Here is a 12,017-nt window from a genome sequence, read left to right on the forward strand (position 1 = left end):
GTTCTGGATACAAAAGTTGGAGTTCGGCAAATGCTTAAAAGGAGTGATTTCTTACATCTATGTGAGCTTAAGAGTTTTCAAAGTGCTCAGTATAGAATAAAGTCAGTCAATAGCACCACGTTGTAGGTACGGTTTTTAAAATGGTATCTCTTCAATGTCTACAACAGCCAGGAGCCGGCAAACTGTTTCTATACAGGCCTGGAGAGCAGGCGTCTAGGCCTTGTGGGCCAGGCATCTCTGCCACCTCAGTGCAAAAGCAGCCACAAACCACAGGCATACACACTGCACAGCTGTGTTCCAGTAAGACTTTATCTATAAAAACAGACAGAGGATATTTCTCTTCCTTTCTCATCAGTGGGTATTTCATTAGGCCTGTTTATATGAATACATCCAAATAAAACATTTTTCCCCCCGTGAGTTGCCCAGAATGAACAGACATCTTAAATAGTCATAGAATATGACCAAGTAAGTCTGAAACGGGCTCAGGAGGCACAGGAGAAGAGAACCAGGCAGGCTTTCACTCCCCTTCACGGTCATTGTGACCACCAGACTCAGGAAGCCTTGTCCCTAACACACGTTTCTCAAACTTTCAGTCTCAGGACCCCTTCACACTTTTAAAAAATTACTGAGGACCACAAGGAGCTTTTGTTAATATGAGTAGAGTCTACCAATACTTACCATATTAGAAACTGAAACAAAAACATTTAATAATTCATTTAAAAGTAACAAAAATAAATAATCCATTACATGTTAATATAAACAATGCTTTTTCCTTATTAAAAAATAACTTTCAAAAAAATTTCATGAAAAGAGTAAAATTGTTTTCCATTTGTGTAAATTCCTGTAACGTCTGGCTTAATAGAACACAACTGGATTCTTGTATCTGCTTCTGCCTTCAAATCTGGAGTGAGGGAGTGTTTTGGTTGAAGTCTATAAAGAAAATAGGGCCTAATCAGATGTCGGCCTTCTCAGAGAACTGTGAACAGTCGTCTTTGATTCTGCATTAAAGCTTGACAAATGGCAGCTTCTTAAAGATAGGTGAGGTAGGGAATCTGAAACTGTAGCAATGAACTTTTTCTTTTTTAGATTATTGGGTTTTTTTAATTAAAAAATTTTTTTTTTTTTTTTAATTTTTGGCTGCGTTGGGTCTTCGTTGCTGCACACGGGCTTTCTCTAGCTGTGGTGAGCGGGGTCGCGGGCTTCTCACTGTGGTGGCCTCTCTTGCTGTGGAGCATGGGCTCTAGGTGCACAGGCTTCAGCAGCTGCAGCACATGGGCTCAGTAGTTGCGGCACATGAGCTCAGTAGTTGTGGCCCACGGGCTTCAGCAGTTGTGGCTCGCAGGCTCCAGAGCACAGGCTCGGCAGTTGTGGCCCACGGGCTTAGTTGCTCCGCGGCATGCGGGATCTTCGCGGACCAGGGCTCGGACCCACGTCCCCTGCATCGGCGGGCGGACTGCTACCAGGGAGGTCCCGGTAGCGATGAACTCTCGCACTCTGTCACAGGTCCATCTTGGACTCTGAATGGATCTCTTATTCATGCATGACTGTGTAACATGCACTGATCAGGTAGAAAATAGTGTTTCACTGAGTTAAGCAGATCTCTGAAATACTGAAACTTTTATCATAAAATATTTTTAAAGTCACATTTGTTGAATATCTCCCCTGCTCACACCAGATGTCTGTTAAGAACTGGGAAGCCGTCAAGCTTACAGTGGTAGATTGTAAGTTTTCCTAAATTAAAATCTGTGCTTTCAAGTGAAAATTAGATCACTGACAACAAATATTTTTTTTTTTTTTTTCTGTACGCGGGCCTCTCACTGCTGTGGCCTCTCCCGTTGCGGAGCACAGGCTCCGGACACACAGGCTCCGCGGCCATGGCTCGCGGGCCCAGCCGCTCCACGGCATGTGGGATCTTCCGGGATAGGGGCACGAACCCGTGTCCCCTGCATCGGCAGGCGGACTCTCAACCACTGCGCCACCAGGGAAGCCCAACAAATATTTTTAATTGTTTTCCTGAAGTGACACATTCACTTCGTTCATTTTCAGGAAAATGTTCGTCAAAAGCCCAGGTCTGAGTAAACATAGTTCTACTGTCATCATTCTTTCAAATAAAAACAGTGTCCTGAGAGAAAGCAGCTAGTTGGGCTCACAACTCAAACAACTGCACACATGCTTTTCCTCAAGATGACCACCACACCCCAGTACGATGCACAAGTGCTTCCTGGGTACTTCCCATTCCACACAGAATGGTAAAAGACATATATTCAAGGGTTGAGACTTAATAACATTAGTACTTTCTCCTAATTCATCAAGGTCATTCTTTTTCACCCCCAGGAAGTAGATGGTAATGAAGAATGCAGTGGCCACTAACAGTTTGGTGCCACCGTCCTGAATCATGCTAAGGCGCTAGCTGTTTTACCCACCTCGGCTTTTGTACCATCAGTGCAAACATCAACAGCAAAAAAGGCTGATAAAGTCTTGTTATGAAAAAAGTTCTGATCCTGAGGACCCTCTTGAGAACGGCTGCCCTCTCAAGGCCACAGCTACTTTCAGAACATAGTGGCAGCTGGGGATGAAGCCTTTCCTCCATAACCTCTTCAACCAGCCAATCACCATTTGTTTAAGTGCTTTTGAAGCTCATGTGAAAGCTAAGATTCCGAAGAAGGCTTCCGCTGAAATTTCCTCAGAAACAAAAGGGGAAAAAAGAAGATGCTCAGAAGCAGAGATTGTTAATTAGATGTATGGTGTGTCTCCCCAGTCCAGTCCTCTGAGGTAATGACACTGGAGTAACAGAAGGGAACAAGGGTGCAGGCTCAAAGGCAGAAACAGCCAGTGACTCCTGGAAGGCAAAACATAGCGCAGCAGAGCTGGGCGTGCCTGTGAAGACTCAACGAAGCCTCCTCTCAGAGGATGTGGCACGGCAGTGACACTAAATGACAGAGCACCTGAGAGAAGCCACCACGTGTGACAGAAGAGACAAAGACACGACTTAAGGACAGTGGGCAGCTTTGCCCTTAATGTTTTCCTTTATACTTTCTCAGCTTCTGTCAAAAGGAATCTAGACACAAAGAAGTAAACAAATCCAAACCCACATTCTTTGAAAGCAACATGCCCCCAAATAGCTGGAACACCCCCCCCACTCTTTACCTATGAAATTACCCGCTCCTATAAAAACTGACAGCCCCATACCCTGGTGCCACTCTAGCCTTCTTAGATGGCCCACACTCTGTGGAGTGTGTTTCTCTCTAAATAAATCCACATCTTACCTCTCAAAAAAGAAAAAAGAAAAAAAGAAAAGAAAGCAATATGAATCCCAAGTGCAGGGAGAACAACTACAGCCTTTCCCCCACTTGCAGTCAGTCAGCCTAGACTGCACTTAAACTGACATTCTTAAGCCCAAGTCGCGGTCAAGGTCATGTAATGACTCAGTGGAATAATGAGACTAATAAGAACCAAAGTGTCAGGCTCCATCCAGCCAAAAGCTTCCAAATCCCGCAAGAGACTTTATTGCCCACGGCCTTTGCTCTGTCAGCTGCCTCCAGGATGGGCTAGACCTCAGGCCGCGGGAACTGAGGAGCAGAGAGGGTCAACCGCAACATTCCAGAACCAGCAGGCGGTGGGCAGTGCGCTCACTCAAGCTCTCCCGCGCTGCCTCACCTCTGTCCTGGGGTAGCCGAGCAGGGCACGGCCGCTCAGCAGCCATGCCCGAGGATGGTGTACCAGCACAGCGTGCTGTCCCTGAGTTCTCTGCAGGGGGGACTTCAACTGCGGGGACATGGCTGCCCTGTTTCTGGAAGGGTCACAAGCATAACCATTCTTCAAAGTTCAGAGTGAAATATGCATTTGTGGATTAGCTCCAAAGCACCCCACAGCCTACATCAGTTCAGTGAAAGAACACGAATCAAGAAGACACCCCTATTCTAATCAACTCTGTCCCTCTTTCAAAGGGCTTGTGATATCTGCTGACGAGAAACGGGTGCTTTCTTAATGGTATGTCCCGAGAATGGTGGAACAAAAGCCCTGGTGTGCCTGCATGACTTCCGGTTTTCATATTCGCTCTCTGCTGAAGAGGTCCCATGCTGTCACCTGGTGGAAAAAACAAGAAACTGCCTTGTATGCCCCAGGGGATGACAAAAGCGTTCTTGTTCCATAAAGTTTCTCTTTACTACAGATGCTGGGGGACAACTGCGACCCCCCCATCTTGGGCTTCACTTGCTGTGTTGTCCACCGCAGGCAGGACACTTTACTAAGATCCTCAGTCAACAATTAATGTCTCATGGAATAAATGGTCACAGAGACAGTTAATTACCACAGTCACCTCCAAGCCCTCTAAAAGCAAAGTGGAGAAGGCAGAGAGGTGTCAAAGGATCAGAACAATGGAGAAGGGGAGAAGGGAGTGGTGAGGAAGGAATAGAGGAATTCACAAAGGGGTAAGGATGAAGCCAAGAAGAAAAGTACAGATAGGACTTCTCTGGTGGTCCAGTGGTTAAGAATCCACCTTCCAATGCAGGGTACACGGGTTCGATCCCTGGTCGAGGAACTAAGATCTCATGTGCCACAGGGCAACTAAGCCCGCACGCCACAACTAGAGAGCCCATGTGCCGCAACTACCGTGGGACAACTAAGCCTGCACGCCGCAAACACTGACCCTGCGTGCTCTGGAGCCCACGCACCACAGCTAGAGAGAAACCCACGCGCTACAACAAAGACCTGATGCAGCCAAATAAATTAATTAATAAAAAAAAAGAAAAGTACAGATAAAACTTATCAACTGGAAAACATTACCCTTGGGATTTTTGGACATTTTCAGTCAAACAGTCAGTAAAATGAACCCAGAACTACTGAAGTGTAAAAAGATGAAAAAGTTAACATGTCTCATTTCAATATATTAAAATAAGAGAAAGACCTATTCATTAAGTTACAGAAATAATAAAACCAACTTTTTATATAACATGCATAGAAGGAAAAAAAAAAAAAAAGTCAAGAATATGCCCAAGTTCCCAGAAGTTGGGTTTTTACTTTCTGTTTGTGGCAACGTGCTTTATCAAGATTCTAATTCATGATTTATTTTTTGCTGCTTTCCTTTACCCCACTCCAAGAAGGCAGAACGGCTCTCTGAGATCCGTGGCTCAGAAAGCCAGGCTAAAAGCAAAAGATTTCTGCAGACCACGTTCCAGCTTAAACTCACTGAAAAGAATCTATCCCAGGAGTTTCTTGGTGGCACAGTGGTTTAGAATCCGCCTGCCAGTGCAGGGCACATGGGTTCGAGCCCTGGTCCAGGAAGATCCCACATGCCGTGGAGCAACTAAGCTCGTGCGCCACAACTACTGAGCCTGTGCTCTAGGGCCCATGAGCCACGACTACTGAAGCCGCAGCGCCTAGAGCCCGTGCTCTGCAGTAAGAGAAGCCACAGCAATGAGGAGCCCGCACACCGCAACGAAGAGTAGCCCCCGCTCGCCGCAACCAGAGAAAACCTGCGTGCGGCAATGAAGACCCAACACAGCCAAAAATAAATAATAAATAAATTTTTTAAAAAAATAAAAAAGAATCTATCCCAGAGAGCATTCCAGAGGGAGAACGGAATCCAGGGCCTTTGAAGGAAGAGAGAGAGAGGAAAAAAAAGCTATTTCCTGGGACTAGAAAGAGAGCTGGTACATTCTGCAAGTGGCGCCTTACGGCCACCTGGGAAGCTGGGGGCACCTTGGGAGCCTGGAATCTGAGGACCGGGGCTCCCAGCCTGGCATGACCCTCACGCACCAGGCTTCTCACAGAGCGCTTCACGGACCCAGACAGCAGGAACCCCGACAGGAACTACCGTGGACCCCAAACTGGAGACGCCCCAGCGAGTGCTGTGCTCTCAGTAAGAACACCGGGATCGTGCCTGACACTGGTATGAAGCCTTGAAGTCAGGTTAATTCAATTCAAGGAAAATCATGTGATATTAACTGTATAGCAAGTGTGAAGGAAGATCTGTACCTACTATCTATTTTCCAAAATTTCCAAAATGAATCTACATTACTTTTACAATCAGAAAACAGGTCAGCAACAAAATTTTATTTAACAAGAACAAATGAATAATCTGCCTTAAAGAACATTACTACCAGCACTGGGTGTGGGATTTCATGGATCCAGAGGCAGAGGGGACCATAGAGAGAGCATGCCTCCTCAACCAGCTGTGGCCTGAAATCCCCGCGTGGCCCACGGCAGCCTGTAGTCATGGACATTATTCAAGTTAGCCCAGAAACGCAAAACATTTTCTCTGTGGTTTCTTTTCAGACTTAGGAGGCATGGTTCGAAAATCAAGAAGATGCAAAAGGGTTATAATGGCACAACCATTTAAAAATCTGAGTTTCAGAGGTTCTTTCTGGCATGAGTCTCTTTTTAAATTAATACTGACACAACTATTTTGAAAGCGTGTTAAATCAGCAGGAAGGGATGCTTTACACGTAGCCATTCCCAATCCGTAATACCTCCTGTTCTCACAGTGAAGTGTTATCTGGTCCTTCCAAGACAACATTTTCTCCTCCTGACTCAGTTCTGAGAAGGTGAAGCTCACACTCACGAGTGGAGATAAGCAGTCACCTCCAGGCCTTACACAACCTCTCGGTAATGCTCCCCACCTGCCTCCCCACCAAACAACCCGGGGCTGCTCTTACGAAGAAGCCCCTAGGGCTCTCCCTTGGGCACCGGCCTTCCTGCTCCACCCTCAGCAGTGCCCAGGCATGCTGCTTCAGGGAACGCTGTCCGGCCCCAAAAGGAACTTGCCTTTTCCATCTGTTGCTGATGCTTCTTGTAAATGTCTGATTGACCTAAAAATAAACATTTGGAGAACAAAAAGGTTAGCTAACAAATTTGCATTCCTCTCTATTTTCAGCACTAGTAACTTGAGGCCTTGGATTTCTCGATTATAAACTTAAAAGGCTGGACTAGATGATTTTAGAGCACTCTCCCTAGACAACATGATTGTTGATAATCAACCCTTCAGCATGTATGGTGCCCAAGCCTGAGGGTTAAAGATGCCCTCTGCTGGCTCAAAAAAGCCTGGCAGAGACCTGGGTGTGAGGGGAAAGATCAAAACACAGTAACACTCCTCATCTTTTTCTACCTAATCTCTCAGTCCCACAGCTACGCCCCCGCCGCAACACAGCTAGGACAATGGAGCCTCAGCGAGTTCACCTGCTACCTGGAGAGAATGGACCCTATAAGAAGGTCACAGGCCGACTTCTGAAGTCTAGGTCTAGGAGCTGTGAGCACAAGGCTTCATGCAAACTCGATACGTCATCGACCTGAGATTTCTAACTTTGCTGAAAAAATGCCAACCTCCAGGGAATCTTTTCTGGCTGTGAGGTGCTGGTAACTAATTACCATTCAGACAGGGGAACGTGAACGTTCTTAAAGAAGCTGTAGACCAGCGTCCTAGGCAGAGTTCACAGGCACCGAGGGAAGGACTGTGTGGGAGGAAGGGCACAGCACAAGCGGACATGGCACAGGGGGAGAAGGGCTGGGGTCACACAGACCCAGCCTGCAGTCCTGGCACAGCTGCCCACTCTCTACTCAACTGTAAGTAAGTCATTTCTCCTAAAACCTCCGCAGTTTGCCCACCTGTGAGAACTGAATGGTGCAACATGTGAAATTAAGTGGCACAAAGCTGACACTGGACCAAAGCTGGCCGAATCTGAATGTTTAAAAAATTTTTGATACTGTTTCTTAAATCACCTCTCTAGTACTTGAGTTTCTTCATTTTACAGCAATTTTCAGAGCGTTTACCTTGAAGAATCCTGCCATCTGGCACCTGCTCCTTAGTGCTGTAATTAACAAACGGCAGGAACCTTCCCCTCGTAGCTCTGGAGCGTATGGGGCTTCCCCGTCCCCCAGGGCCTTTCTATGTCATGCGCACATGTGGCAGGGGGCGCGGAGGCTCTGTTCCCTGATGATAAGATGCTCCTTCTACCTGAAGACAACACTGGCCATCCTGTCACAGAAGCCTGGGCAGGGTACGGGGAGGTTGTGGAGATTAACGAGACTCACACGTGCTCTCTCTCCTGTGCTGGCAGCTGTCTGCTCAATCTACTGAACTGATGCATGTACACATGTGAAGTATGACGAAGTTAGGGTTAAGAGTGAATCTAAATAACTGGCCGGAATGAGCATTACACTCCACTGGCACCATGTTCTAAATAATCAGAATAACTGAATGACCTGATCGACCCCAGGAGTCTAAAAATCTTAATTCACAGCATGGGGCACTGCAGAGTGCACCACACTTCTAATAAAAGGTAGGTAAATCTGTATTTTTCAACTTCATTCTAAAAGAATTGATTGCTTTCAAGTAGCCACAGAACTAGATCATCATGAAGGCGAGTGTCTGAGTTTTGTTAGCCCTTCTTCCTCTAACTGCTTCCTATTGAAGCAAGAATTTCCTTCACTTTGATGAGATCTCAGGAGGATATTCTTTCTCGTCAACCACTGACTTGGCACTAACGTGTCTTTACACACAAAGCACAATGCATACATGCATCTAAAGTCTGCCACTTCCAGGAATGAAGCAAACCATTCTGAAGATATCTGCAATGTTTATGAGCTGAGAACTATCACTAGTTTTATGTTAATAAACTTCCTCACTTTCTACCTAATCTGGCAAGATGAGGCTGTTTATGGGCTTTCTTCAACTCCCTTCCCTTTAAATTCATTCTGCTATTTTATGTTGCTACTAAGTTCTCATCTCAAGAATCTTCTCTAGTGTCTGAACTGCTAAAAGCCTGTGCCATATGAGCGCTATCACAATCTACTGGGAACTTGAAAGAGACAAAACTTCCAAGGTCCTGCCCCTGGAGACTAATTCAGGTGAGTCTGGGGCCCAGGAAGTTGTCATTTTTAAACAGATGCTCCGTGTGATTCTGACCAGTTTGGGAACAGCGGGTTCAGCCGTCGGGCTGGACAGACAAGCCCACGGTGCACACGCGGCCTCCCTCCCCGCAGGCACTCACCACACCACCGGGAAGAGGATGGCTCCACAGCACAGCAGGTCCACCAGAAACAGAGAATCCTTCCACAAGCCATACTCGGTCGTCCCCTCCTCGGTGGACTCTATGATGATATAGGCCACGTTTGCCAGGACCTGCAGGACACAGAAGTCGCTGAGGCCCCAAAGCATGGACAAATCTTTACAAGAGCAGCCCCGACGTGGGGGGGGGACACTGGGACCTAGAGGCCCCACCCTGGGGCCACAGCATGGTTTCCAGGTCCACGTGCTTTCGCAGAACTTTGCTTCCCTCCAATCAAGAAGTAGTCTCCGTGCCTCCTCGAGCTTGCGACTGCTCTGACCAATAGAGGGTGGCCGTGACTGACACATGTCACTTCCAAGGCAGGTCACGCCAAAGACACTGCCCCTGCCTGGCTCTCACACACCTCTGGAGACCCGGTCTTATAAGAAGTCTGGCTACCCTGAAGCCGCCCTGCCGGAGAACCCAGAGAGAGAGAAGATGCCCGAGGAGTCCCCACAGTTCCCGCTTCATCTGACCAAGTCCTCCCAGCCCAGGAGACAGAGGCAAGTGAAGACGGCCCCTCCGCCGTCTACCAGAACTGCATGAGACCTAGCAGACCCACCCACGTGAGCCACTGCCGGATTCCTGACCAACAGAAACTGTGAGACAGAGTCAACAGTCACTGCGCTGTGGAGTCACTGAGTCACAACAGGGTGACGTGTTACACAGCCACAGACAACCGGGACACGCTGCCCTGCAGGCACCTTCAGCCTCAGCAGTGGCTCAGGTGCTGAACAGCTTTTTTCACATCCCCTCCAGCCACCTCCTCAGGCCTGAGATCTCACGCATGGGGCCCCTGGCCCTCGGGGACAGATAACAGGACTGTTTTATCAGAGACCAGAGCGGCAAGGAGGGCCGGTTTCAGCCCAGTGGGTGAGTGGCCACGTTGCTCCTCAGAGGAATAACCCGGGTCGGCCCGCCCCACAGCGGACGCGGCTTGGTTCTCCACACTGAGGTGTGTCCGCGTCCACGGCCTGCTTCAATCTCCAAAGTGAAGGACATGCCTTGTACATTTGGTCCTGTCATTAAGCTCTTAGCATGTTATAAAAGTCCCTCAGCTGGCTAAACAGAGAGAGCAATATTTTTAAAACTGTGACACTACTGAGCATAAGGGAGACATAATTTATGAGATATTCTTTCGAAGATTATCACTAGGTCTGAAAGCAGAGATCAGAATCCCACCTCTGTACTCCATGCGAAGTCCGTGGTCCCAAATACTCTGCTTCACTGCTCTAAAGGGAATTCCCCACACTTGTACCAAAATGTGAAACCTGTCGTGCAATGACTTGGGGAGGGTAGTTTCTCTTTCCATCTAGGACTTACCAGTTAAATCATTACTGAAGCCCTAATTCACTTAAAACAAATGCAAAAATTAGCTTGCAATTTCAGTCTCCCACCGACACCCAGCCTCTGGGTTCCTCCTGCAGCCCAGTCCATCCTAAACATCTGCATTTGTGGCTCTGTCCATGAAGACAAAGTGGGAAACTGACAGCTTAAATGTTTAATGCCATTTTGTCCTTAGTTCACACTCTTGACACGAGACACAAAATGTTCCCAGAGGCGCTGGTGTGGAACCAAGTGCCAATCATGTTCTCGAAACTCCATTTTTACATCCCTCACTCCCTACTCAGAAACGCACAGTGGCTCCCCATGACCAAAAGGAAACGGTTTCAACTTTTCAAGGCTGGCGCTCGAGGACTTCCCAGACGAGTCCTGACACTTAAACACTCCTAACTTCCTTACATTCAGTTTTTAAGTGGACTTGTTTCCTCCGAGTGACCTGCCATGTAACCTTGTGGGGAACAAAAGGGGGGAAGCTGTGTCCCTTGTATCATAGTTTAGGCTATGTGAGGAAGAGTCAAACTGGGGGGGAAGGCAGCGGCTCCTAGAGGGAAGGCGAGACGGGGCAGGACGGCAGCGGCAGGAGCACCCCGGCCCACCGCCTCCGAGCTCTGAGACCTTGGCAGGCTGGAGAGCTCAGCCCGGCAGAGAAGTGGCCCCAGTGGCTCAACAGCCAAGACCTGCCCAGCGCCTCAGCATCTCCTGTACACCAGATGGTCGTGTCATGTTTGCCTCCGTCATGTGTCTTACCTTAAAACCTAGGCAAGGCCCATCTCCACGATAAAGCTCTTCCAGATCATTCGAACTGGGGTGAATACCCTCTCATTGGAAACCTACAGCAGCTGGTCTGCACCATTCCCCTGGCACTAGTGTGTGGCCCGTATTATTGAACGTGAAGATTGTTTTGCCGCAAGCATTGCCAAACCACCCATCACCAGAGTGGAGCAGGCCGACCTGGGTGCCCAGAAAGTTGTCCCTCTCTCACCCTCACCTGCCACACTTACACTGTGCTCCAAAATGATTGGCTGACGAGAACAACTTTATCAAATAGAAGCTCCCTGGTCAAGCAGAGCTGAGGAGCTGTGCATCCCTGCTAGGACCTCTCTGTTTATTATGCGTCCCTTACATCCAGGTTCTATATCCAGTAAGACTGTTATACGTAAGACAAGGTTCCTCTCCTGAGGGGCTCACAATTTTATAAAGTTGGCCTCAGTCCAGGGCCCCAAACATACGAAGCATTTAATAAATGTTTGCCCCAATGTCTCATATTCTACCTTGTGGAAACTCACTGATGTCATTCGGTTTTAAAATAATTTGTTGGGAATTCCTTGGCGGTCCAGTGGTTAGGACTTGGCGCTTTCACTGCCATGGCCCAGGTTCAATCCCTGGGTGGGGAACTAAGATCCTGCAAGCCGTGCGGCATGCCGGGGGGAAAAATTTTGTTGGTCAAGTCACTGTGTACCCAAGCTTCTTTGCTAACAGGACCATCTTGTTACAAGGCAAACAGATTCCCTAACTTCTCAGCAGCTCCCTATTCACATGCTGGCTTAAAGATGGTAGATGGTGGAGCATCCCCCAGTGCAATGACCTGAGGTCTAGGTCTGTCAGAATTCAGAAAGAGAGGCCCAGTCT

General features: G+C 47.9%; 1 protein-coding gene across 2 annotated transcripts in view; it reads right to left on the reverse strand.

The window, feature by feature from the left end:
- Window positions 1-12,017, reverse strand: part of GPR107 (G protein-coupled receptor 107) — a 69,707-nt gene that overhangs the window by 24,508 nt on the left and 33,182 nt on the right. The window contains exons 13-15 of one of the 2 annotated variants that reach the window (XM_081237770.1): window positions 8,988-9,118; window positions 6,766-6,809; window positions 4,030-4,086 (exon numbers count right to left, since the gene is read on the reverse strand). In XM_081237770.1, the coding sequence (XP_081093896.1) occupies window positions 4,030-4,086; window positions 6,766-6,809; window positions 8,988-9,118 (232 nt within the window). The remainder of the gene's footprint in view (window positions 1-4,029; window positions 4,087-6,765; window positions 6,810-8,987; window positions 9,119-12,017) is intronic. The other variant, XM_081237769.1, reaches the window with a different exon arrangement.

Source organism: Mesoplodon bidens, assembly GCF_964165515.1.
Source record: "Mesoplodon bidens genome assembly, chromosome: 6".
NCBI lineage: Eukaryota > Metazoa > Chordata > Mammalia > Artiodactyla > Ziphiidae > Mesoplodon > Mesoplodon bidens.